Source organism: Phragmites australis, chromosome 16, assembly GCF_958298935.1.
Source record: "Phragmites australis chromosome 16, lpPhrAust1.1, whole genome shotgun sequence".
NCBI lineage: Eukaryota > Viridiplantae > Streptophyta > Magnoliopsida > Poales > Poaceae > Phragmites > Phragmites australis.
In genome coordinates, this window is record NC_084936.1 from 12,411,362 (window position 1) to 12,438,808 (window position 27,447).

Here is a 27,447-nt window from a genome sequence, read left to right on the forward strand (position 1 = left end):
CACACTCCCTCCCCACCCTTTCCAGTACACTCCCCACCCCCGAAAAGATGCCGAGGGCAGGAAGCAGCTGCCGTGACAAGGGGCCCGACAGCGTGCTGCCGCAGTCGAGGATTGTCAATGAGGAGGGGGCGGAGAAGGTCTGCAAACTTATGGTGCCCGAAGGCCAGTGGGAGGCGTCGGTGGTTTCGCCGGCGAGCTTTCCACCCATCACGGACTGGCCGGAGCGCATCATCATCTTTGTCTCCTTCGTCGCCGCCGGGCTTGTGCCGCAATTCTCCACCTTCTTCCTCCAGGTGCTGGACACCTTCGGCATCCAGCTGGTCCACTTGAGTCCGAACTCTGTGGTCATCTTGGCCATCTTCACACACTTCTGCGAAATGATCGTGGGAGTGCCACCGTCGGTGGCCTTGTTCCGCCACTTCTTCGTCCTGCGGCCGGTCGGGAAGAAGAGAGGATCCTCCAGCGTGGACGTCGCCGACTGCTGAACCTTCCGGCTGCGGGACGGGCTCGCCGAGTTGTATATCCCGCAAATACTGCAGAGCAAGTGGGAGGACTGGCGCCGCGACTGGGTCTACGTCGACATCAGCCCCCATGACTGCCTCGCGCTGCCGGAGACGGCGGCGGAGCCCCACAAGTCAACCTGGGAGGTGGCCCTGACGGAGGACGAGCGGATGCGGCCAGTCCTGAACTGCATCGATGACCTGCGCTAGGTGGGGCTGACGTCAGTGATGGTGGTGGCCGACTACTTGCGCCGCCGCCTGGCGCCCCTGCGGGAACGGGCCCGACCCGCCTGGATGTACACGGGCCCGAACGACATCACCAGGACCCACATCGCCACCGTGGGGGACCTGGAGGAGGGAGCGCTAGCGACCCTGCTAAGGGTGGTGACCGGCGTCGAAGACCCCACCCGGTCCTGCCGCGAGAGCAGCTGGCGCTCTGCGCGGACCCGAGCCGGGTGGCGCGGCAAGCGTTGCTGCCGGAATTTGACGCCCAGGGTCTGGTGGACAATTCGGGGTGCTGGAACCTCGGGACTATTCAAATCCCCAGGGTGGATGAAGAGGCGGGTGGCACGCGGCGGACCAGCGGTGGGGACACCGCGGGCGAAAGGCCACAGACCGGCGGCAGGGGCGCCACGGGTGGCAGGCCACAGGCCGGCCGTTGAGCTGCTGCAAGCAGCAGCCATCAGGCCGGTGGTAGAAGCGCCACCAGTAGCGAAGCGGCAACCCCGAGGGACAAAGGGAAACGCCCCCGGTCGTTTGTGCCCCAGCCGTCGTCCTCATCATCGCCGTCGCCTCCACGGCAGCGACCGGCGATGGGCGGCGTGAAGGAGGGAGGCCAGGGCAGCCAGTCATCGGGCACGGAGTCCGGGACAGAGGCTAGGTCCAGGGCAAGGGAGCCCCAGAACCAGGGCCGAGACGGGGGCGCAATAGTGGGCACCCGAGCCGACCCGCCACCGAAGGCAGGCTGAACGGCAGCCCCTCAACAGCACGGGGGCCAGAGCCGGCCACCGAAGACGAGGAAGGCGGACCCCGGGCCAAAGCCGCAGGGCTCGGACTTCAAGATCCCCGAGTCCCGGTGTCAGTACCATGGACCGAAGTCTACGTAATCTCTTTTCTTGTCCCGAGCGTACTTGCCCAGATATTAGTTAGGGGTACTGACGTTTTCCATTTTCAGGCCGCCCAAGGACCCCGTCGGAGATCAGAGGCGGCCAGAGGTTCCAAGGCCGCCTTCCGCTCCTGGGCCGAGCGCCCCCGCGCCAGAGCCGAGCGCGCCGGCAGAAGCGGAGCTGCAGCAGCCGCCCTGCCCTGAGCCGAGGGCAGCGGCCGCACCCGAGCATCTGGCGCCGTCCGAGCCCACCCCGAACACTTCAAGGGTAGAGCACGCGGTCGCTGTGGATGTGGTCGCGATGAGGGCCCCTGCAGAGAGGGCTCGTATGGGACCCAGCGCCCGGTCGCCATCAAGCCAGGCCCCGGAACCCCTCCCGGACGTGCTCGGAAGCACTTGAGAGGTCATTGAGCGGCTGGAAGCGGCCGTGGCAGTGGAGCGAGCAGAGCTCGATAGGGACTGTGCTGCCCTTGTTGAAGAGAGAGGGCAGCTGGAAGAGGTCGACCAGCTCCTGGAGGCCCGCATCGCCTTGACCCGCGTGACCCACGAGAGGTCAATGCGCGCGGTGGCTGAGGAGTGGGAAGCATTGGAGGAGGTGCGCGATGAAGCTGCTGCCGCGCAGGAGAAGGCCACTTGCATGGAGCGGCAGGCGACCGAGCGCGACCATGCTTCGCGGAGGCGGGCCGCGAAGCTGCTCGCTCGGGAGCGGCTGCTCCTTGCTCGGGAGGAGGTGGTGGTCAAGCGCGAGAAGTCAGTGCAATCCGTCCAGGAAGACTTAGCCCGCCGGAACGACGAGTTCGAACGGAGGCACGCTGAAGTCCTTCATCGGGAGGAGGAGGTTGCGATCCGTGAGACCGACGTCGAGATCACAATGACGGCTCAGGATGCCCGGGAGGAACAAATTGCACAGCGCAAAGCGGAGGCCGCCTCGTCGTCGTCGGCCCTCACTACCCAGGAGGAGCAGGCCGCCAAGTGGGAGGCCGAGCTTTTCGCCCGGTAGCGGGCCCTCACCGCCTTGGCCGAGCAGGTGAAGCGGGGTCAAACTGAGGCCCCGACCACCTGTGGCGTCCTGACTACTGCAGCCGAGGGGATCTGCCTTGAGGAGCGGCTGCAGATCGCGAGGGACGAGCTCGAGACCGTCGTGGCCGAGCGGGCCAATGTGAAGCTGATGATGCGAGACATCCTTCGTCAGGCACGGATGTCCATGAGGGTAGCCGGGCTCGGGCGCGTCAACATGGGCAAGAAGGGGATGGACCAAGAGACTATCGGCCACCTCACCCTCGGCTTCGAAGAGATCAGCCGGCGCCTCAAGGCTCTCCCGAGGGCTGTGCAGGAGTTGGTGTCCCGGGAGGGGCGCGCTCTGGTCCAGGCAGTGGCCGAGCACGTCCTTGCCAGCTACCGAAGCTGAGACCCTGCCTTCTCGCTAGAACCGATCCGACAAGGAGTGGTCGAGGCCGAGGAAGCGGCCGCCTGGGAAGCTGTCCGGGATGTCGCTGCCAAGGTGGCGGCGTGCTTCATGTGGGAGCCACCACCGGAATCGAGCAGCGGCAGTAGCAGCGAAGCCTCCTCACCAGTTTCAGAGCCTGCTGACTTAGATTAGATTTTTTGTTTTTTGACTGTTGTAAATATGGGAGTGATCCCTTCGAGAATGGTTCTTTTTTTTGAAATATAATAGAAGCCTTTCTTTGGGATCGAAATTCCAATGCTTGTCTTGATGTCATTTTTCGCTTTTCACTTGATGTCCCGAGAAGTACTTAGCCGAACCGAGCCCGACCTTCCTTCCCCGAGAGCGAAGTCGCCCGACCACTCATCGTCCGAGTAGCGGGACCAACCGAGCGTTTAGCTCCTGAGCCCTCGCGAGTCCGCAGCTGCTAAGTCAAGAGACAAAGGCACGAACTTCCTTGCTCAAGAGATTAGTCGATCCAGCATGGAACACGCCACGACCAGTGAACACTTTTCCACTTTGCGACCTCTCAAACAAACAGACCGGAGACACGTGCGGGCGGAAATGCGAACAAGGGTCCCCACGGTTTGGCGGTGTCCGGGCTAGGACTGACCAGACCGAGCACCAACAGCCCGCCCCTGGGGTCTAGGCGGTCTCGACCACTCTTTGCTCAAGCGGTAGGAATACCCGAGAACCCTAGTGGCCCATGGGTGCCCGGGGTACTGCCAAGCCGGCCGAACACCACAGCCACCATAAAGGACCTCGGTCAGCCATCGTCATCTATACGGTACACCTGACAACTGTTTGTTTCAGTAATTCTGGAAAAAGTGAGCACTTGGGCAGGGTTTTGTGCGTGAGGAGACCATCTCGCCGATCGGATTAGAATGCGAAGGTCCCGAGGATAACTCGGGAACAATAGTTTACTAAGTAAGTAAGAATGTAAATTCGTATGACTTTAGTCACTCACCGGACAGCTGTCAGCCTTTCGGCCAATCGATCCAGGAGGGGTACGCGCTCCGAGCTCAGGGTACCCGGGAACTTGGTTCCCTCGTACGGAGTGCCCGAGCACTGGAAAGCATGAGAGGGAGCCAGGGGCTAGGCGGTCCCGACCACTCATGCCCGAGTGGTAGGATTACCCGAGGACCCCATAGGCTCAAGTAGCGCCCTAGGCACTGAGGCCCTTGCGATCGGGCTGCTTTATTCTTGATTGTTGATCTGTCAGCTTGAGAAAATAGGAAAAGATTCTTTGTTTGGTGCGCTCTGTTAGTGCGGTACTCATTATAGACTGCTCTCGTTTTTGACCCGAGACCTCTCGAATACCCGGATCGGCGAAGTATACAGACAAAGGCGTAACCAAGAGGTCCAATGGTTCGGTGGCGCACGGGATAGGACTGACCAGACCGAGCATAGACAGCCCACCCCTGGGGTCTAGGCGGTCCCGACCAATCTTTGCTCAAGCGACAGGATTACCCGAGAACCCTAGAGGCTCGGTGATGCTCGAGGTACTGCCATGCCACCGGACACCACAGCCTACCACAACAGACTTAGGTCAGCAGCAACTGCCTGTGCGCATAGCGATCGGGATTCATTTTTATCAACAGGAAAAATGAGAGAGCGTGTTTTTCTCGCACAATCGAGCATCTCACCAAACAGATTAAACATATGGATTCCAGAGAGAAAATTTGAAATAAGAGTGTATATTGACAATTTTGTACAGAAGTGGCAACTTACATGGTTGGTGGTAGCCCCCGGCCAACTTGGGCGGGGGGGCGGACCCCTGGCCTGGTTGGCCTGAGCACAATCATGCCTGCCAAGGGATAGAATTTGCGCAGATGCTCGATGTTCCACGTGTTTGGGAGCGGCTGCCCATCCTCCGCAACCAACCGGAACGAGCCTTGCCACGGGACACCGATCACGATAAAGGGGCCTTCCCACATAGGGGACAGTTTATTCTTTCCTTCGCGCGACTGAGCGCGTCGGAGAACTAGATCCCCAACCTCGAGTGACCGGGCCCAGATGTGACGCTGATGATAGCGCCGCAGGCTTTGCTAGTATCTGGCTGCTCGGACGGTGGCGCGTCGTCGGCGCTCCTCCAAGTAGTCGACGTCGTCGCGCCTTCGCTGTTCCTGTTCGCCTTCGGAGTTGGCATTCACCCGAGGGGACCCAAGAGTGAGCTCGGAGGGGAGGACCATCTCAGTGCCGTAAACGAGGAAGAATGGAGTCTCCCCGGTGGCGCGGCTTGGCGTGGTCTGCTTGGCCCATAACACAGTAGGCAGCTCTTCGATCCACCCTTTCCCGTGCTTTGCGAGCACGTTGTAGGTCCAGGTTTTGAGCCTCTTCAGTATCTCAGCATTTGCACGCTCGACCTGCCCATTGCTTCGAGGATGAGCGATAAAGGCAAAGCAGAGCTTGATGCCGAGGTCCTCACAGTAGTCCCCAAACATGGCACTTGTGAACTGGGTGCCATTATCGGTGATGATTCTGTTCGGGATGCCGAAGCGACTTGTGATACCGCGGATGAACTAAAGCGTCGTGTTCTTGGTAACCTTGATGACTGGAACTGCCTCCGGCCACTTGGTGAACTTGTCGATGGCGACGTAGAGTACTCATAGCCCCCGATTGCTTGGGGGAATGGACCCAGGATGTCTAGCCCCCAGACCACGAAGGGTCATGACAGGGGGATGGTATGGAGAGCCTGAGTTGGCTGGTGAATCTGCTTTGCGTGGAACTGGCATGCCCTGCAGCGCCAAACCAACTCGGAAGCGTCCTAGAGAGCTGTTAGCCAGTAGAAACCTTACCGAAAGGCCTTCCCAACCAGCGTACGGAATGATGCATGGCCACCGCACTCGCTCTCGTGGATCTCAGTGAGAAGCTCACCGCCTTCTGCCCGGATGATGCATCTCAGGAGGGCACCGTCCGTGCCGCGTCGATAGAGATCCCCATCTACTATGGCATAGCGTTTGGACTGCCGTGCAATCCTCTCGGCAGAGGCATCATCCCCGGGGAGGATATTTTCTCTCAAGTACCCTCGAATCTCGTCGATCCACGAGGCATCTTGAGAACTGCCTACAAGCGCAGCGCACTCACCGGGCGGCGGCACCCTGATAGGACTTCCCACTGAGGGTGCCGCCTGGGTCCCCTCAACTAGGCTCGAGGGCTCCTCTTCGTCCTGGTCGGCAGGCAGGACGGAAGGCTGTGTGAGTAATGAGGACATTCCTAGCATTCATTCATCTCCAAATGAAACTACATTTGATATAGCTGGTCCGATTACAAGGAGTAGAGCAAAACAATTGGAGAAGGAAATTCATTCTCAGGTGAACGCTAACCTTATGCTTAATAATCAGATTATGTTGAATGGGCCTATGCTTTTGAGTACTTGTTTCAATGTTCTTAGGAATGATGGAGTGCACGAACAAGCGTGGGATGATGATGGATTCTGCCCGCCAAATATAAGCAAGGAACCTGGACGTGCAAGAGAGAGAGAAAAGAACATTTAGCTACCATGAATAACAGTCGTTGGAGTGCAAGCAAATATTTCGGAAGATAGGAATGCATGCAGCCAGCAACCGGGTTGCTATCCACACACGTTCCAGCATGCATGCAGAAGAATGCCAACCATCCATGCGTCCCACTAGGCCTGGCTATTAATAAAAGTAGTGTTACAACTTTCCACTACATGTTCTCATTTATTTCTTCCAAACTGAAACTCCACTAGTATTATATATCCCTGTAATGGGTGACATGAACAGTAACTGGGGGATTGCAAATTCAGAAATACAAACTCTTTGAGTTCTTGTTCCAGCGTGAGTCTTGAGAGGCTTGCAAACTTGTTCTTTCGATTCCTGAGGGAGTTGTAGAACGCCGAACTGCGGTTCACCCAGTTTGTGCCTTCACATCTATACGGCGTGATTGCGTGGGCTGTTTCGTCGGTACGTGGAAGGGTGATTGTCTCGGTAGTTCGTCGCGTGGACAGTCTCGCGGTGCATTGCCTCTTCACCAGGTCACGCAGCGACAAGTTATCAAGTTCGTGGATCCTTCGAGAAGATCGGGACACATCTACTCGTCACACGTGATCTATGGACGTGTGCACATCAGTGAGCCTTTCTTCAAAGGCTCCGGCAGGGACGCATGCCCGGGAAGAGGCTAGGTGAGAGAGGTCATCGTCCAGAGCGTTGTCGCGGCGAGATATGTACCGCAGCTCCAGGCTGTCAAAGTGCCTCTCCAGCCTCCTGACTTCCGTCACGTACGCTGCCATCTGAGGATCCGTGCACTAGTATTCTTTGCACACTTGGTTGACCACTAGCTGGGAGTCTCCCTTGACCAGCAGGCGACGAATCCCAAGGCCCACCACGGCTCGGAGGCCAGCGATGAGGCCCTCATACTCCGCAATGTTGTTGGTTGCTCGGAACGTACCGGAGTACTTCACCCGTTGGGGAGGTGAGAACCACTCCAGCCCCCGCGCCTTTCAGCGGGAGGGAGCCGTCGAAGTGCATAACCCAGTACTCGGGCGCATCGTGCAGGGAATATGCAGAAATTTCTTCATGGTCGATCTCGGGGACGAGCGTCCACTCTGCCACAAAGTCAGACAGGGCCTGGCTCTTGATCGCCTGGCGACTGACAAAGTGCAGATCGAACTCCACCAGCTCCACCGCCCACTTGACGATGAGCCCAGTGCCTTCTCGGTTTCGGAGGATCGGCCCCAATGGATATGTGGTAACCACCGAGACCTTGTGCGCCTGGAAGTAGTGGCGCAGCTTCCGGGAAGCGACGAGCACGGCATAGAGCAGCTTCTGGGCTTAGGGGTACCTTGTCTTGGCGTCTCGAAGGACTTCACTGATGAAGTACACTGGTCGCTGTACATGGCGGGCCCAGACTGTGGCTTCACCCGAGGGCTTGTCACAGCCCCCGAGCTCAGCACTGTGGTCGGGGCTGGCCGAGCGCTCGGGCTCGACTCCCTGGTCGGGAAGAACCGAGTGCTTGGGCTTGACTCCCTGCTCAGGAGGAGCCGCGAGAACTGGAAACTGCTCAAGGGCGGCCGGGAGCTGGGACCCAGCATCTTGCCCTGAGCACTCATCACGCTCCACCACCAGTACCATGCTCACGACCTGAGGAGTGGCCGAGACGTAGAGCAGTAAAGGCTCGCCCTCGGAGGGGGCCACCAGTACGGGTGGTGAGATGAGATACTTCTTCAAGTCTTGGAAGGCCTGCCCGGCCTCCAGTGTCCAGTCAAAGTGACCGGTCTTCTTTAGGAGTTTGAAGAGGGGGAGCCCTCGGTCCCCGAGCTTGGAGATAAAGCGCCCCAGGGCCGCCATGCAGCCAGCGAGACGGTGGACTTCCTTGAGTCGAGCCGGGGGTCGCATCTGCTTGATGGCCCGGATCTTCTCTAGGTTGGCCTCGATTTCTCGGCTAGAGACCAAGAAACAGAGGAGCTTGCCCGCGGGCACCCCGAAGACGCACTTCTCGGGGTTGAGCTTCAAGCGGGTAGTGCGGAGACTGTTGAAAGTCTCGGCCAGATCTTCTAGCAAGGTGGCGCGGTCACGGGATTTGACCACGAGATCGTCGATGTAAGTTTCGACGTTGCGGCCAATCTGCGAGTCAAGGGTAATGCGCACGGCACGCTAGAAAGATGACCCAGCATTGTGCAAACCAAATGGCATTGACACATAACAATAAGTCCCCACTAGAGTGGTAAAAGAAGTTTTTCCTCGTCCTCTTTGACCATGCGGATTTGGTGATAACCCGAATTTTCATCTAAAAAACATAAAAGATCGCACCCCACAGTGGCATCTACAATTTGATCTATGCGGGGCTAAGGAAAAGGATCTTTTGGACAAGCCTTGTTTAAGTCGGTGTAGTCAACGCACATGCAGAGCTTGCCATTGGCCTTCGGGACGATGACTGGGTTTGCCAGCCACTCTGGATGGAGGACCTCTCGGATGAAGCCAGCGTCCAGGAGCTTGCTTACTTGCTCCCGGATAAACTCCTGGCGCTCGGGCGCCTGCCACCGGACCTTCTGTCTCACTGGCTGTGCGTCAGGGCGCACAGCAAGGTGGTGCTCGATCACCTCCCTAGGGATCCCGGGCATATTGGATGGCTGCCATGCAAACACGTTGACATTAGCCCAGATGAAGGCAACGAGCGTGCTTTCCTATTTGCCGCCCAGGTCACCGCCGATTCGAACGACCTGGGAAGCGTCTTCGCCCACCACGACCTCCTTCGTAGGAACGGAGGCATCGGCGGTGAATTGGGGTTTGGATGAAGAGGGTCCCAGGCCCCCTGGGTGTCCTTCGACCTCGGCCCGAGAAGAGACCAAGGCCGAGTAAAGCTGCTCGGCGCAGGAGACGGCGCTGCCGGTCTCGACGGGCACGGAGATGGGGCCTGCAGGGCCCGGCATCTTAATCGTGAGGTATGCATAGTGTGTGAACACCATGAACCGAGCGAGCGTCGGGCGCCCGAGAATGGTGTTGTAGGGGAGGGGGACTTTCGTGACATCGAAGACGACGTTCTCCGTCCGAAAATTGTCCTGGCTCCCAAATATTACAGGCAGAATGTGCTCTGAGATGAAGTTTTTGATTTTGTGCTAATCTGGAGATGTTTTGAAGTGTGGGAAAATATGTTTGCTTGTTTCAAGGTGTGCAGATGATGGATGCAACTTAGCGATCGATGGCAGGTTGTCGGAGGGTGAACTCCTCAAGCGGGGATCCGTAGGGACCCCTTTGAGATTCGGCCGAGGGGATGATTCTGAGTCCGCCTCGTATGTGAAATAAATGGGAGTAAATGAGATGTAGGTGGAGTGGATGATTGGATGCAGGAGGAAGTAAATGCTCAGGGGAGTTTTAGACAGGTTCGGGCCGTGCTGAGCGTAATACCCTACTCCTGTGTGTATGCTATAAATGCTCTGAGAATGTCTCTCTGAGGATCCGCTGTGTTACAAGAATGTTTGTCTAAGTCTAGAGTTTCATGCTTCTTCTGTCGTCGTCGTTCGAGTTCGTCCGACGTGTTCCGGTGTTTTTCAGAGCTCCGTCCAATGTGTTCTCCAGACTCGTCCCCTTCTCCGGGGAGCCTGCCCCTCTTTTATACCCGGTGGGGTGGGTGGCGTGCCTAGAAAGGATTGGCGTAAGTTCCAAGGCGCCATAAATGGAAAGCAACCATCATGGGCTGCTGCTTGAGGTGACGGGGAGGGTTGAAAACGCGCCCCTGTCCGGTCTTCATCGTCATCATTCCGCTTTTCAGTGGGAGCAGCGGGGAGGGCCCGTCGGGCAACCACTGAGCAGCCCCACGTGCCCGTCCGGTCAGACCGAACCTGACACAGTAGGTCGGCAGGCGTTGCGCCTCGAGCCCTGCAACATTATCCCGAGGCGCGCCGGATGACGCATGATGGGACCCATGCATTAAATGTCCCCACGCCTCCCTGCCAGACCGTGGCAGGGACTGACAGCAAGCGTGGGGGAGTGGTTGGAAGTGAAAGGCCACACGCCCTCTTAAATACAGCATCAGGCCTCTCACTAGTTGACACCTCACTGCTGAGCCCCTGTGGGGACCACCGGCGAAGGACTTTTTAGGCCCTCGGGGGACTGTGAGTGCTCGGGGACTACTGTTCACAGCCCCGAGCACTCTCTCCCGGATATGCCCTCTCTTGGTCCTTAGGGAACTCGGGTGCTCGGGGACCACTGTTCACGGCCCCGAACACCCTCTCCCAGAACTTGACTGCTCGGGTCCTCGGGGAACTCGGGTACTCGGGGACCACTGTTCATGACCCCGAGCACCCTCTCCCGGAACTTGGCCTTCTCGGACCTTGAGGAGATAATCCCCAAGGGAGGGTGCCACGTGGCACTCTGCTGTCTTGGCCTCGGGACTTAGGGACCCCTGGTTCCCATGTCACCGACACAGGTGGTCGAGGCTAAGCGAGTGCTTAGTGCCAAACGATCAAGGAGGACCGGACGAAGTCAACGGTGATCCTAGCTATACACATGAATGTCAAACGAAGCATGAAACAGAGGATGAAGATAGCGTGTTAACAAAGTCAAGCAAAGGGAATGCTGGTGCAAGTGACAAGACGGCCCGAGGGATCAGGAGCGGGAGAGACTTACCAGCGGTCAAGATCACGACGGAGAACATGTGTCATCATCGGAGCGCTTGCTTCAAGTGGAAGCAAGTGATGGCTAGTCACGCTTTGAGAAACGTGCTAGGGTTTTACGGTTTGGTCTTAAAACTGTAGGAGGACTGGAGAAGTACGTGGTACCATCGCAAAACTTACGTCGAGTCGAACCTAAGTCGTAAAGGCGTCGCGGCCGTCTAATGAATAGAGAAGAAAATGGACTAAAATGCCCTCGGTGGTAGGTAGAAGTGTACTACAAGAGAAAAAAAGCTAGAAATTTGGGAGTAAAGTTTTCTAAGCCTACAAATAGAAGGGTATGGCTATGAGAGAGGGAGATTAGCCATTTGAGCCCCTTCTGTTACCCATATGAGAGCATAGTGCTAGAGTTTTAATAAAGATGAGGAAGAGTGCGTAGCCTATGTAATATGTGAGAGTTTTGAGAGAAAATTTTTTGTAATCTGTTTAAAATAGGTTGATATCTTTGAGTAATGAAGTTTTTTTTATTTCATATGCTTGAAGTCCTCTTCTTCTAGTTTTCCTCTCTTGGTTCTCTTGTCTTGTGTGTAAGTTTTTCATTTCTGATTTTGATTTTTGTTTTTGTTTTTGGACCGATATTTCAGCATCTTGTGAGGTCATTCATCAGTTGCTAGAGGCATAAAATTCGTATATACACACTTATGTGATGGGATCTTAAATTTTCTTGCCTCTAGACAATCAATTTGGAGAGTTTCATTTCTCGTTGTTCATCTTTTCTTGTTTTTCTGCTAGTTGTGATCTTTCGATTGCTAAGACATATGGATTGATATTAAATGGAACCTATAGTTTATATACCATTTGTGGTGTCATATTATCTCGATTTTCTCTTGTTAAAACTTCACTCGATTTTTGTTTTCGTTTTAGTTTTGAGGTGCGTTAGGTGATCCAAATAGGAGAAACTCATCGATTTCGCAAGAAATTTGTTAAGCCGTATATTCACCTTCATCTATTCGCCAATCTCGTTCCTTCGTATGCTCAATAATCTCGCTTTGTACAGTCCAGCTCTGCCCTGATGATTATCTCCTTCAGAAATTAGAATAAATTTGAAACAGATTCAAGATCCATTACTCGCACTTTAATGATCACTCTTGCTAAGTGATGAGATTCTTCCTCCCAAAGGACCAAACGACCAAAAAAACTAATAGCAGCCTCAATATAATGATTATTCAGATAATCCAGAGGAAAATTGAGAAGCATTAACCAACATTCCCGGTTGAAATTTAGGGCACGCCAGTTTGGCCCCTAATCATGTTTCACAAACGAGAAAGATAGAGTACCAAAGACACGAGGGGAACTATTAATTAAAAGTTCTCGGTTGAAAATCCTAGCAAATTTAACATATGCTTGGACAAAAGGATAGGGTTGAATATCCAGAATGTGAACTCTATTATGTTGGAAGGACTCCTGAACGACTTCCCGGATTACAACACGGAGCACCTGATGGTCGGGCATGGGGTTGATGCTGACAATCGCCATGTCTTCGTTGAGCGTGCCTGAAGCTCACGGCCAGGGACTTCTTGGCGGGTAAAGCCATGCGGCAAGAAGGGCTGCTGATCAGCACGGCAAAACATGGGTGGAGGGTGGCAAGTGGTGCTGCAAGTCGGGCGGGAGGGGTAGGGTCGAGGCATGCAGGATTCTGCAGAGGGTGCGGGCAGTATTGACCGGGGGAGACGAAGGAGCGGCCAGTTCCGGCGAAACAACCGATGAGAAAAGTTTTCCAAAAGGTCCCAGGTTGCTCAGAAAGTGGGGCTTGTCTGGAGGGGCGCCCTTCGCCAGGGACCCATGGGAGCGAAACCAAGTGGCTACATAATCCGGGTTGCAAAAGGAAGAGTCGATCTGATTGGAGAACTTGCCACCTGATGAACTCCTGAAAATTTGGAGCAATTTTCTCGCAGAACAAGCGGAGCGGATGTGGCCCCTTCCCAAACATAAATGGCACTTGATATTATTCTGACAATTTCTCCTTGCATGGTTCGTCTGGAGGCAGCAGGAGCAGGAATAAAGATTTTTTTTTTTTAAGGACGCGGCTAACGCCTGCACGTGCGTCCGTTTGCATGTTCGTCCCCACACTCCCGAATAGGAAACAAAATCTGCACGTGAGAATCATCTGCCGTCCGACCGCCCGATAACCCCCACCCGACGCGCTTCCTCTCATATCCCGGGCCCATCCCCGTCTTCCACCCCAGCAAGCTTTCCTAACCACGCACGCCTCTCTCTCTCTGCAGCAAGCGGAAGAAGGAGAAAATCTTCCAGATAGCCATTGGCGCACAGGAAGAAGTAGAAAAAAAATTTCAGATCACCATTGCTCCCTGGAGCAACAGGTATGCATTTGCCCATCTGATTGGCCATCTAATTTGCTTTTTTTGCGCAAAAAAAAGAGCCCTTGATGTTGATTAAATGCAGATCAGGACATAAACTTGCTAATAAATGCATAACTCAGAAGAGGCAGAAAAAATGCGTATATAAGCACAACTGTACCAAATTAGATATAGCAAGATGTTGCTAGTTTTGATCCCCTAGTGCTATGCATCACAGATCAACATTAAAATCTTTTTTCCTAACAACACAGCACATTAATACTGTAGATCTGTTTTTCAGATCTGACCATCAAGTTAAATTGTCCCCATTCATATGCATGATAGATTAACATGCAAGTTTTCACAGCACATAAATCTAGGCACAAGTTCGAAAAGCTTCCTCACATATTTTTGACCGAAATCTGCACAATTATGCTTGATCCCAAATGAGTAGATTCTTTTTCTTGCATAATGCATATACAACAATCATTGCAGTGACTATTTTTTGTACCTGCATTGCAAACAGAGAAAAGTAAGGGTGTGTGAGCAAGTAACTTTGCAATCTACCTACTTGATTTCCAAATATGGTTATTAGTTCATAAAAATATGCTTCTCCAAACCACTTAAGTAGCCTAACTTGATCACCAGATTTGCCTTGACAGTAAGTGCAAAGCAACAGCAGACAAGTTCCAAAAACTTGGAGTATGTTGGTGGTCCATTTTACTTTCGCTAGGGCAGTAGCCAGTAGGGGATAGATGAGCACATACAAGAAAGAACCTATACTCCACATTTAATAAGTTGAACAATTAATGAAGCAGGCTAAATCTCTGGTGCTTCTTCAGATATTTAATAAGATGAACAAAGTAGATTTGCCTCACCGATACCACAGGTATGTATTCATAGAATGCGTAGCAATATCTGAGAGTAAGAAACACATCAGATTTAATTTGGACACTAGAATTACCTTACTGCTGGCTGTTGATTTGCATGAAACACAAAAGTGCTCCCTGAAAAAACAAAAAAACAATACAGAATTCAATATTTCTGTAGCATCTCGCTCCCACACAAATGCACAAATGTCATTCAATTCTGGTTTTTTGTTTCATGTCCGTGCAGGAACCAAAAAAAAAAGAAGTGATACAAGATGGATTTGAATGAACTACCCCCTGATGTTGACTTTGATTTCATTTTTGGAGCTAACATAGATACGTCTACAAACAATCCAACCTTTTGCACTCAGGTGGATCCTATGGAGCAGCAATGTGCTCCGAGCGTTTTAGAGGTTAGAATGCCGCTTGAAGATACACGTATCCTATGCACTTATGCAACTCATTGCATATATGCTTATGCAACCTATTGCATATATGGTTATACAACATATGCTTTTACATACTTTAACATTTTTCTTGTACCTTTTGAAAATATGCTTCTGCAAAGGAGAAAATATGGTTATACAACACAAATTGTGCTTCTTGTTCATTACATATATACTTATGCAACTCATTCCATATATGCTTATGTAACATGTGCTTCTACATACTATTACATTTTGCTTGTACCTTTTAAAAATATGCTTCTATATACTATTAAATTTTGCACTCAGGTGGATCCTGTTGACCAGCGAGATGCTCCTAGCGTTTCAGAGGTTAGGTTGTCGCTTGAAGAGACACACTTAGAAGAAATTCAGCAAGTTGTTCATAACACAGAATTGGCTGGTGGTCAATCTGGTACAGAAGGTCTTTTTTCAGAAGCTGTTAAGGCAGAAGTGTGGTCTACACCTCAAGGGCCACACAATGGAATGACATTCAGCACTCTATTAGAAGCAAAAGAGTACTACAATTCATATGCTAAAAGAATTGGCTTCTCAATCAGGACCAACACATCACGCAGATCAGCATTTACAAAAGAGGTAGAAAAGGTACAATTTGTTTGCAACAAAGAAGGTAAAGGGAAGAAAAGTAAATCTGAAGAACAAATTGATGAGCTTATATATGATTCTGACGATGATTCTAATTCTGATCAAGAAGGGGGTGCTGAGATGCCAGTAGAATGAGAAGAAGATAGGAAGTATAACAAAAAGAGTGCTGGTATCAAAAGGAAGAGGGAAAAAATGAAGTGTACACAATGCAAAGCAAGAATGGTTGTGAAACTCATTGGTGCTAGGTGGCATGTGATTTATTTCATATCTGAGCACAACGCACTCATTACCAAGCCTTCACTAACAAAATTCCTTAGGTCACATAAAAAATTCCTTAAGAAGAGAGCCTTTATCTCTTTGTTGCATGGTTGCAACTTAAAAATTGGGCGTGTTATGCAGCTAATGTCTGAATTCTATGGATCTAGGCAACTAGTACCATATGAAGAAAAAGATGTGCACAACTTTCGCTCGACACTATGTACAACTGAAAAGTATAAAGATATGCAAGAAACGCTGGAATATTTTGAAGAATTTAAGCAACATGACCCAGATTTTTTTTACAAGTTTAAGTTGGATGATGATTACAGGCTTCAGAACCTATTCTGGATAGATGGTGCAGCAAGGAGGGCGTATGAAACATATCATGACTGTGTGTCTTTTGATACAACATATATGACAAACATGTATGATATGCCCTTTGCACCCTTCATTGGGATAAACAGACATGGTCAATCATTCCAGCTAGGTTGTGCGTTCCTAAGAGATGAAAAGACACCAAGTTTTGTCTGGCTTTTCCAAACATTCTTGGAAGCAATGAAAGAGAAAGCTCCGTTGAATATTATTACTGATCAAGATGGTGCTATGAGAAGTGCAATTGAACATGTGTTCCCACTTGCAAATCATAGGAACTGTCGATGGCACATAATGAATAAAGCAGCGGGTACTGTAGGTCCTTTACTTAAGGAAGATAAAGAGTTGGAGGACGAATTCAAGGACTGTATAAACTACAGTGTCATGCCAGAAGAGTTTGAGGCAAAGTGGCAAGCTATGATTCAAAAGCATGGCTTGCAGGACAACAAGCATTTTGGGCATTTGTATAGCATCCGACAGAGTTTTGTGCCAGCATACTATATGCATTGCTTCTTCCCGTTCCTCCACTCCACGCAAAGAAGTGAAGGTTTTAACGCAGTGTTGAAGTTGTATGTTAGCCCAAACTTATCAATACTGGACTTTGTCAAGCAATACCAGAAGATTCAAGATAAGTGTCTTGTTGCTCAAGATGGGCAGGACTTCAGAACCGATGATAAGACTCGAAACACATGGTCGAAGAACCCTATTGAGAAGCATGCCTCAACTGTGTATACGAAGAACATATTCTACAGATTCTCAAAAGAATTTGAAAAGATCGAAGAGTATTTTGTGCAGCATATAGGTGACTACTAGTTCAGGCTTGTGCCAAATGACAAGTTTGTTGATGGCTATGGCGCTAGGTCATATGATGTGACAGCAATTGAAGAAGAAGAAAGCTACTATTGCGAGTGCAGCAAGTTTGATAGGAATGGCATAATTTGCTGTCACATCATCAAGGTTATGAGCAGATTTGGTGTCAAGAAGCTGCCTGACTGATACATAATGGAAAGGTGGAAGCAACAAGAAATGACTGTTGGCACAAATGCTAATGCAAATCTTCAAGCTGATGTTGGGACTAGTGGTATGCCTTTGCAGAACCAAAAGACAATAAGATTCAGCAATCTTGCCTCCACGCTCACAAAGTTTACTCGCGAGGGATCAAACTCAAAAGATGCTTATGAAATTGTTACAAAGCACATTGGAATGATGCGATCTGAGCTTGAAGATCTAAAGAAGAAGAAGAAGAAAAGGACACGGTGTAATGAGATATCAGCTAATACTGCTGCTGGTGCTCTCAATAATCCCAGCACTCCTCATGCTACAAATGCACATATGACTGCAGCTTCTGCACCTTTAACTACTGCAACTTCAGTTGCTGCATCCACAACTGCTATGTCTAGTCATACTGGACTTGGGACTATTGGAACAAATCTACAGGATCCTACTATTCCTAGTAATTCAAGAAAAGTAAAGAATCCTCCAAGATCAGTTGTCAAAGGGAGAAAAAAAGTCAAAAAGGCTATCTAATGGAATGAATACACAACCAAAGAGGAGGAACCAGTGCAGCATTTGTCACTCTGATAAGCACACAGCTCCCAAGTGTCCGAATAAAATAGAAAAAAGAGTTCCAAATGCAGAAATGCAGCTACTCACATAGCAGATTGTAGAGATATAAACATCAGAATATTAATTTAATTTAATTATGTAATGAACGATGTGTTGCTTTTATTGAACCAAAGTGATTGGTGTAGTTTACTTCATATTTGAATATCAGGTTGCTTCTCTGTTTTTGAAAAAATATGCTTGTACATACTATTACATTTTGCTTTTACATTTTGTAAATATGCTTCTACATTTTGTAAGCATATCTGAAAACTACTTTTACCTCAACGAGCATGAAGCTACAAACAACATTCAATCAAAACATATAGGCAAAATCATGTCACAGGGAAAAGTATTCAAAAATATTTGTGAGTAAAAGGTGCAGATGGAGAGACAAAAAGAGAATTGTCATACCACCCTAAAAAGTTATCAAATAATGCACCTAGGGAGTACAAGTTACAGAAAATTTGCTTCTTGTTCATTGCATATATGCTTATGCAACTCATAAAAATGCTTGCCCGTCGAATTGAATGAAATAAAAACTAGGAGATTGTAGCAGGTACCTATTCTATTTTTAGCTTGCGCTTCCAATTCACGTTATTTTCAGGGTGGTTGAGCCATTTGTATGTCAGCAACTTAGGAATATTTGGCATATATTCTTCCTTGAATGTAGGTAGGACTCGACCGTCCCAATATTCACAATGCATAAGCATATGGAATCCACAATCTTGGCTGGGGAAAAAAAAAGCAAATGAATTTGCAATTTGAACAGACAAGAGTAAAATAAAAATAAGATGGACATAAGTGATATTATCAACTTACTCATTGGTCTGCAAAGGGACCTGAATGTCTATTACTTCATAGGTGTCTATTTCCTTCTTTGTGTCTTGGTAGAATATTTTCCAGCACTCCTTGATTCGTGATACAAGGATGGCACAGCAACTTGCTAGCTTTTCATCATTTAGAGACCTCATGGAGTCAAGCACCTCAAAACGCTTTGCCCGCAAGTTCAAAACCAAAAGCAAGTAGTGGCCAACTTTTTCATCCAGCCCTTTTGGTGTCAATGTTTGAAGGACAGGGAACAAGACCTATATTGTTTTCTCAAAAACATAAGCAACACAGCTTGGTACATACTGCTTGTACTTAATAATAAAAAAGAAAAAAATTGAGGCAAGATAGAACAAACCATTTGAAAATGATCCAAATGTTGTATACGTCTTTGGAATACCCTTTTGACTTCAGCGTGGTTTATTTGACCGTCTTGCAGGTAAGTCTAGCAAAAAGAAATACAGAGTAAGTGCAAGCTGCATTGTTTCAAAATGATTGAAAAAAATGAAAATGAACACGAGGAGAGAAGGAATGCATGTCATGATATTTTAGGCAAGTTGTAAGTTGGGGTTACTACTAAAAAGCAAAGTATGCATGATTCTGACTTATGAAAAATATGCATTGTTAAAAAACGTTTCTGTAGGTACTATAAAGCAAATATGTGAGTAATCACAAAAAATGCTTTGCACTTGACTTTGTATTGCTGTCAGGGATGCTTTAAAAATGCTTTATGAATATGAGACGCTAAATCAACAGTTTATTGCAAAACCAGAAAATTGTGTGATTCATTTGAAGTTGCTTTTGATAATCAGGAAAAATGCTTTCAAGTTGACTATGTATTGCTTTCACAAATACATAAAAATGCTTTCAAATCTGTAACATGTAGGGCAGCTGTCAAACAAGTAACCACAGCCTCTCTCAACAGAAACTAAGCAGACTTGTTTTTCTTTCTCTCCATGTCTCCCAACAATCCAACATAAACTAACCAATATACAAAATTGAACTCAAATTTTGAAGAAAAAATCAGCATAAATGTAGAATGAGTTGGTACAAAAATGATAAGTAAATTCATGGAAATAGCATGTCAAAGTTATTTTGGACAGGAAAAGTCATTTTGAATACTGAGAAAAGAAAATCAGTACAATTGAATAAGCAATTATTATAAAATTGAAAAGCAAATCGGACTCTGTATAAAAGCGAATCAGTAGTATTGCTAATCTAGTGCAGTAATACTACAGTTTACAGCATCTCCTAATCAATCTATCGATTAGCAAATAGTAGTATTTTTGCAGTTTATCAATAGTTTAGCAATACTACTGCAGTTGTAATAGCTTTTTGGGTACTGGTTTTAGCAATACTACTGCAGTTGTAATACTACTGCAGTAGTATTGCTGCATGTCATGAATGAATATTTTTAGGCAAAGCAGGAACTGCAATATTTTCAAGAAGAAAACCAAAAAAAAACTTACAGCAACTCTTAATAGCAGTATTCGTTTTATCTGGTTCCTTCTATTGAAATTATTCAGTGCATAGATTCCAATTTCAGCAACAGTGTTCAGTAGCTTCCCCTTTGGTCTAACAGACTCTGAAAGATGAGCCAAACTAACGAAGTAGGAGAAGTAGTTGATGATAATAAGGCTGCACAAAACAATAAAACTTAAAAAGTATCACGAACTATTTATGCAAAAGTAAAACTGCGTAAATGATTGTAGAAATATGACAGCTATATTGCTGAATATGGTGGATGAAAAATGAAGATGACATACTTTTCTGGGCTAGAATTTTGGCTGGACCTTGTAGACCTTACACTAGCTCGGCACACAATATTGTATACCATGCATATCTCCTTACTGCACTTGAAAGTATTCTTGCTGCTGTAATCAATATATGGAGACCGCAATGCAGCTGGCACCTTGTACATCCTCTTTGGCTGAAGTTCAAACGTAGCTGTACCAGAAATGCTTGCTCCACTAGGAGGTTCATGAACACTTGGTGCTGGGGTTCTGTCTTGAAGGTCTTCAATTAGTGACACTTTAATGTTTTTTTGGATGCTTGCTACAGATTTGTCATGAAAGTTCATGTTCCTTGAACAAGACTCATCAATTCGAACTTGCCTCTACCTTTCAGCATCTTGTAAAAGCTTATCTAGCTCCTCAGAAGATAAATCATCTAACCAGCTATGTGTAGCGGAGCCTTGTTCAAGTGGAAGGCCTTTTGCTTCAGGAACTTCCTTAGTACAATCTGCCATGCAATCTTTCTCTATAAAATGAACTGCAACTTCACCTTGTTGCGAACCACTGTCAATGAACTTCATAATGTTGCAATCGGGGGGCGAGAAATCCCATGAGTTGCTTGTAGCAATGTTTGATGAAGTTCCAGTTGTCTCGGGCAGCTTCAACTTTAGCCACCTGCTCTTTGCAAGTCCTTTACCTTGGTAATCAACTCTCACATCTTCGCTAGTTGCATTTTTATTAGGGATGACAGCTATAGGTTGAGGACAGGCTTCAGCATTATCGTTGATGCTCACTGTACCCTGATTCCATATCCTTGTGAGGCTTGGCTCCATTTGAACAAGGACAGGTGGAACTTCAATCTGCTCCTTATGAGGCTCAATGTGCCCTGATTCCATAACCTTGCTCTTCCTTGATCTCTGGACAAGTGGAACTTCAATCTCTTCATTACCTTCACTGTCATCTGGTTCTTTTCCTCCATCATCATTAGCTGGGTTTCCCTCCTGACCCAATTCTTCATCTTCTACATCTCTGCCTTCATTTGCACCTGAATCCTGCTCCTCCTCATCACTCACATTGTCTTGGCTTGATTCATAATCTTCATCGTCATATTCTTCTTCCTCTTCATAATCAGAATCCAAAGATGTTTCATCAACATTATCTTTATCTTCTTCGCTGATTTTTGTCCGCTTAGATCTTCTAAGTGTTGTTTCACTTTGATCCATGGGATTGTCTCCTTCAATTATTTCAGAGACCTCTCCTAAGAAGTTTCCCACAAGCTCTGTGATACCTATACAAACTTTGCTGACAGCATGAGATAGCATCCTCTTTTTCTGAAAAAGGAAGAAAGAAAATGTTTCAACAAATTGCGCAACTTAAATAAATAAAGAAGTAAAACTGAATAATATAAAAAGTAAGATAAGATATGCTTATCTCATTTCAAATTCAGTTCAGATTCAATAATAACACACCTATCATTTGTACATGAATTGCTTCTGAAACAAGATAACAGAAAACTGCCACAATACTAGTAGCTACCATGGAAAACTGCCATAATGGAAAGTCTTGAAAACAATATTTTACAAACCTGAGATGAGAGACTTGGTTTGACCTTTGATGCAACAAATCTCTCAATGTCTTCCATCTGTCCGAGTTATAATTCCTGAACAATAGAGTGATCCCCTTGCTTAATCTGAAATATAAATAGTGAACAAGAACAAAAAATCAGTCCCCTCCCCACCCCCCCCCCCCATTGAAATAAAAAAAAGCCTCAAGCTATTGTTAAAATTGATTTGCAGAAAAAAGGCAAACATACTTTTAGTTTCCCGAAGGTGCCGTCTATATTAGTATCAAGTTTGATAACCTTATCAATCAGTGCCTTCTTCCAAGTTGCAACTCTTGGAAGACCACCAAGAATTTGGACATTTGGAACATCCAATGAGTCAAGGTACAATACCTGCACAGATGAATGAAAAAATATACATTCATTAAACCTGCTCAGTCAACAGCATGTTTACATTATGTAGAGAATAAATTGGCTTGCTCAAAAAATAAAAAAATAAATCTATATTCCTATACAATGTTTGCAGACTCAGCATAAAAAAAGAATTACTTGTGATGATTCAAAAAAATGCTTATGAAAAACATACAATATTGCTTGTGGAGAAAGAATACACAAAAAATAACTATATTGTTATCTTGCTTCTAACAAGGACGTATTGTTACGGATAGTTGCAACCTTGCCAAAAAAAAGCATATATGTATTTGGTCACTCAATTAAGTATTAAAAAATAGCATCTGATGAAATAAAAAAATGCTTTTAAAAATACGCAATACTACTTTTTGACCTAACTCCTAAGGGGCATCATTTAGCGATCCATAGGAAAAATGAATCACTAACTTGCTTAACCATGATTAGTAAGTTGCTTACAAAAATAATCACAACCTTTCTTAACGTTGACAGTGGAAAAGAGACAAATGTTTGTAGCAGTAGCAGCTTGTCCACTGCATCTCTAGGAAAAAGAAAACAACATTGACTTGTTGTTAATATATGACCGAAAAGGATCAGTTACTAACAATAGAGGTCCTATCCACTCAATTAGACAACAGAAGAGGACAAGCATACTACTTGTAGCTGTCAATGAACTTAGCAGGGTGCAAATACTAGGCACATGTTAGTGTAGCAAGAATGAGCACGTAGAAATCACTCTTGCATATATTAAATGGAAAAAGCGCTCCAGTAAGACCATGCATATCACCATTACTTATTTATTTAGCAACTTATGTGTGGCTAAATATATGTTTAAAGAAAATAAATGGGAAAATCTATAGTCCGTGAAGGAATTAATTAGTAAAGAAATACACTGAAAAAAACCTCAATACGTTACAGCTGAAAAAGAACCAAAAAATACTAATTAGTAAAGGATAGTATCTTGCATAGCTTACCACAAGAAAGAAGAGGCAACCCTTGACAGAATTCCTGGTCTGCATTTCATGTACAGAAGTTTTCAATGAATCAACCACAAACTGACATCAATTAAGCTCCTTGACTTTTGATAAATCGCGCAAGGCAGGATAACACTTTGGGCTAATGAACAAACAAGTGGTTGGGCATAAGAATGTGGACATAGACAATATAAGCCAAGACCTAAGGTAATCCTCATCTGCATTCTTATTGTCTTGAAGTCTTTTCACAATTGTTTTGATCTGAGGTGCCACACCATCATCAATTTGGTATTCCTCATGAATGAAATTGATGGCTTCAACATCGAAGTCATAGATCACCTTATTCCCTCCCCTTGGCAGACCCAAAATCTTGTGAACTGTTTCAGCTGCAACACTCACCCTCCCTCTCCCAGGTATCACAAGTTCACTTGTTTCAGATTGGAAGGTACTTATCACCCACTTTGTTAGATCAACAGGCAACACATTGGTTCCGATATTAAGCAACCCACCAAACGCAATGCCTTCTATCATGTTTCGCTGCTCAGGTGACATAGTTTTGTACAATTTGACAAGTCTTGCTGGTGAAGCTCTATTTCTAGCATCCTGTATTAAATAAAAGAGAGTAAAAAAATTAAATCTATGGTTTGGTTACTAAACTGCATAATCAGTGTGCCATGCATAAAACCATATGAGTAAAAAAACTACATAATCAGTGTGCATGCGACACTGCTTGGTAAGTAAAAGTTGCATAATGGATGATTAAAAAACTACATAATGATTATGAAAGAACTGCTTCCATATTCATAGAACTTGCTTTCATATTTTCAGAAAAATGCACACTGAACAAGGTATTCAAAACTACTTTTATTAGCTTCATCCCTGCTGCTCACAAAAAAAGAAAAAATGTGAGTGATCAACAGGGAGAAAAAAAGGTGCTCTATCCCTAGTAATCACCTGGCCTACGTTTTTTGGATAACAAAAGCATGCACATATGAGTGCTCATAAGCATAAACAAAAGATGTGCTCTATCCCTACTGCATCACTACTGCATATGCACAAAATGCAAAGGGCATACACAGATTTATGATGAAAAATAGCCAAAAAGTTCTGATTTATGATAAAAAATTCCTAGCGAAAAGATTATGTTAATTCTAAAACGATCAACATGGATTCATATGAGACACTCAAATAAACAATCAAACACCAAAGGAGGATGAAACCCCCAGCAAGTACTGATTTACTGATCATAGGACACATATGGGACAGTAGAGAACTGGATGTACAAATGCAATAATCGATGAACAAAACTGCATCATGGTTTTAAACCAGTTGCTTTTGCATTTGATAAAACTTGCTTATCATATTTACACAAAAAATCCTAAAAAAAGGAAAATATCATTAAAAAATCAAAAAAAAAAGTTAGCTGTACATACCCCATATTTGCGCTTCCCAACATGATTGCTACGCGAAGAAGATGGAATATCCTTTTTCTTCCCATTTATCCTTGCCATTACCTAATAACATAATGACAACACATAAGCTTGTGATTGGCTGCATGCATCTGATATATCTATCTTTAAAAAAGTATACACACTAAAAACTAAGTAATCCTAGTATCCTACCATGGTGAAACATTTCCAAAAGCAAGCATTACTCTTTGCCACATTAAGGTTACTATGCTAAACTAACTCACTTTTATTAGCCCTATTTCTGAACAAACTATATGTTCAGCCAAAAAAAAAACAAAACAAGAAAAAAATAGATAGCTCCAATGCCCAAAAACTAGCATACATCATATGTCAAATGTTCAATGCCTAACAAGTTGATCATAAAATTTTGCCCAAGAATAAACTAGTATGGAAACATTTTTTGATAACTGCAGGAATACTACTGTTTGCACTTGCAAAAAAAAAAGTGTACCTATAACACAAAAGCTAATCTATTGATGAACTGTAGCAATACTACTGTTTACAGCATCTCCTAATCAATCTATCGATTTTCTTCACAAACTTGCATGACATGCAAAACAAAACCAGTAATAGAAGAGTGGGTAAGAAATGGAAATAAACAAAAACAAACAACAAAACTAGCAACGATAAGCATGTTACATACCTCAATACGGTCGCTCGATGAACACAAAAGCTTGCTCAATACAATCGATGGGCTAAATCAGAAACCCCCATCTATGCCAAAAAAAAAAGAAGCACAAACACTCAACGGAAAGACTTGTTTGCCGCGTCCAACACTCAAAAACCACAAAAAAAAAATCTCATATCCGATTTCGAGTGAAGAGAACTAAATCGATAAGAATCACGGTGCGAGATCTCACCTTCCTGTGTGCCCTTCCCCCGCTTCCGATTTCGACTACAACTACATCAAAACACCAAATAACAGACCCTATTAAAACGATTTGGGGAAGGGAAGCAAAATCGCCCGGGAGTGAGAGAGAGCTAGAGAGAGAAACAGAAACATGAACCTGATAGAGACGCGTGACGAAACGAACCAGCTCGACTTAGTGCGCGAAGATCCCCCGCTTCCAATCTGCTGAAAACCAAAGGCACAAACACTCAAAAACCATCAAAAAAAATTCCAAATCCGATTTCGATTGATGGGCACAAAATCGATGGAAATCGATCTCACCTTCCTGTGTGACCTTCCCCCGCTTCTAATTCCGACTTCTCGCACTAGATCAAACACTGAAACCGAACCATAGACAATCTATTTGAGGAGGGGGAAGGGAAATCGCCTGCGAGTGAGAGAGAGCCAGAGAGATAAACCTAGAGAGAGAAAGCAGACGACGAAATGTCCGGGCGCGCCTCCCAATGTTTGAATCGTGCGTCGATATGTCCGAGTGGGACCAGACGCCTCTCACGAACATGCCGGCGACGGATGTCAATTGGACGGTAGATGGAGCGTACGTACCGTCCAGACAGCGTCTGCACGGTCGAAAACAAGTCTTTTCGTTTTTTTTAACACTGGATCTCTTACCTCGGGTTTCTTTGGAGATCTTTTAATAGGGTGCAAACTCAATTCGAATCTTACCAGTGAGCAAGTACTCGTTTGCGAATAAAGGCTCTTCAAAGCACTAGGCCACTAGGCAAGGCTGAAGACCCGAAATTTGAACCAAGAGAGGCAAATTGGTTCCTCTCCAGATCAAGAAAATTCAGCCGATCAAAACACTGATTTTTTGGAAAAACAGACGATCAAAAACTGATTTTTTGTTCTTAATCAACCCAGAATCCTGAAGCATATTAGTGGCCAGAGGAACAGCATTAGCTCCTGTTAAAACTGCTGCGATTGAGTTGCCTGGGTGCAGGGCGGAAGAACGAGAAGATTTTCCAGGGCGATCAGAAAAATCTGGAATAAAGGATTTAATCGCTTCAGCATAAGATGCCTTCCTGCTAGAAGGTTTCCTGGATAAATTAATCCATTCAGAATTTTGCTCATGATCCCAGGAAGCAGATTCTTAGCCCAGTGAGCACCACCATCACGCCAGAGGTGAAAATAGACCTTGAAACTATCACATTCAAACGACTTATTATGAAAGATGTAAAAGCCAACTTTCTTTGTACAAACTGAGAATCTGAAAACTCAATCGCTGATCTGGAGGACATGGAAAGAATTAGCAGAGCCTCCCAAGCAAGATTGAAGCAGGTGACCAACAGAATCTTCTGACAGACGAAATTTGCAGCGACCAAAGGAGGCTAGCAGAAAGAACTTGTGACCTCGATCCAGGGAAAAGACCACCGGGAGATCAAAAATATCTTGAACCTTGGCTTGAAAAGCCAATCCTGAGCCAAAATCCAAACGAGAGAAATCCATTTGCAGAGAGGACTGCAAAACTTAAGCCTTGGAAGCCAAAAGGAACAAGGTGAGGGGAACTCACCAACCAATCAGAAAGCCAAACAAAACACTGACGAACCAAGAGAACCAGCAGCCAAGCACTCCAACCGGATGAGAAAGACGAATCCATTAAGGAAGGAGACAAGCAACCTCACCAGAGGAGGAGAAGCGGGCGAGGAAGAGGGAACCAGAGAGGGAGACACCCATTTTCCGTTTCTCCTGCTGGATGTTGCAACTTCAGGAAGTGGTGGGGCTGTAGCCCTCGCTGTTGTGTGTACCATTGCTGCAGTATTTGGCATTGCAGAAGGTCATGCTGAAGGAGCACTGGCTGGGACCTGTCCTTGATGTGCCCAGAGTTCATTCTGGTTGTAGCAAGTTAGCTAACTATATTTTTATGCATAATTGTAACAACACTTGCTTAATGCTTTAATATTCCTAACAAATATGCAATTGGTTGCAGATGCATGATA

The 27,447-nt window shown here is 46.6% G+C and overlaps 3 protein-coding genes across 9 annotated transcripts; 2 read left to right on the forward strand and 1 right to left on the reverse strand.

The window, feature by feature from the left end:
• The first annotated feature begins 1,312 nt into the window (after positions 1-1,312).
• LOC133895059 (uncharacterized) lies at positions 1,313-2,605 on the forward strand. The gene is made up of 3 exons (XM_062335263.1): positions 1,313-1,380; positions 1,675-1,931; positions 2,040-2,605. Exons 1-3 carry the CDS (start codon positions 1,313-1,315, stop codon positions 2,603-2,605), a joined length of 891 nt encoding a protein of 296 aa, XP_062191247.1.
• An 11,114-nt stretch (positions 2,606-13,719) lies between these two features.
• Positions 13,720-27,290, reverse strand: LOC133896485 (uncharacterized). 7 transcript variants are annotated; one of them, XM_062337108.1, is made up of 15 exons: positions 25,912-27,289; positions 25,775-25,830; positions 25,464-25,678; positions 25,247-25,317; positions 24,568-24,648; positions 23,135-23,737; positions 22,005-22,145; positions 21,777-21,881; positions 20,225-21,522; positions 19,928-20,096; positions 18,817-18,903; positions 18,453-18,718; positions 18,194-18,362; positions 14,445-14,487; positions 13,720-13,991 (listed from the first exon to the last, which is right to left on the reverse strand). In XM_062337108.1, the coding sequence occupies exons 8-9, from the start codon at positions 21,831-21,833 to the stop codon at positions 20,575-20,577; spliced, it is 1,005 nt and encodes a 334-aa protein (XP_062193092.1). In that variant the 5' UTR covers positions 21,834-21,881; positions 22,005-22,145; positions 23,135-23,737; positions 24,568-24,648; positions 25,247-25,317; positions 25,464-25,678; positions 25,775-25,830; positions 25,912-27,289; the 3' UTR covers positions 13,720-13,991; positions 14,445-14,487; positions 18,194-18,362; positions 18,453-18,718; positions 18,817-18,903; positions 19,928-20,096; positions 20,225-20,574. The 7 variants fall into 7 exon arrangements, with proteins under 7 accessions (XP_062193092.1, XP_062193094.1, XP_062193090.1 ...); XM_062337110.1 differs by having other exon boundaries at positions 25,464-25,498; positions 25,611-25,675; positions 25,775-27,289; XM_062337106.1 differs by having other exon boundaries at positions 25,464-25,504; positions 25,611-25,675; positions 25,775-27,289.
• Positions 14,625-17,024, forward strand: LOC133895060 (protein FAR1-RELATED SEQUENCE 5-like). The gene is made up of 5 exons (XM_062335264.1): positions 14,625-14,762; positions 15,084-15,524; positions 15,798-16,459; positions 16,553-16,810; positions 16,889-17,024. Exons 1-5 carry the CDS (start codon positions 14,625-14,627, stop codon positions 17,022-17,024), a joined length of 1,635 nt encoding a protein of 544 aa, XP_062191248.1.
• Positions 27,291-27,447: the final 157 nt, after the last annotated feature.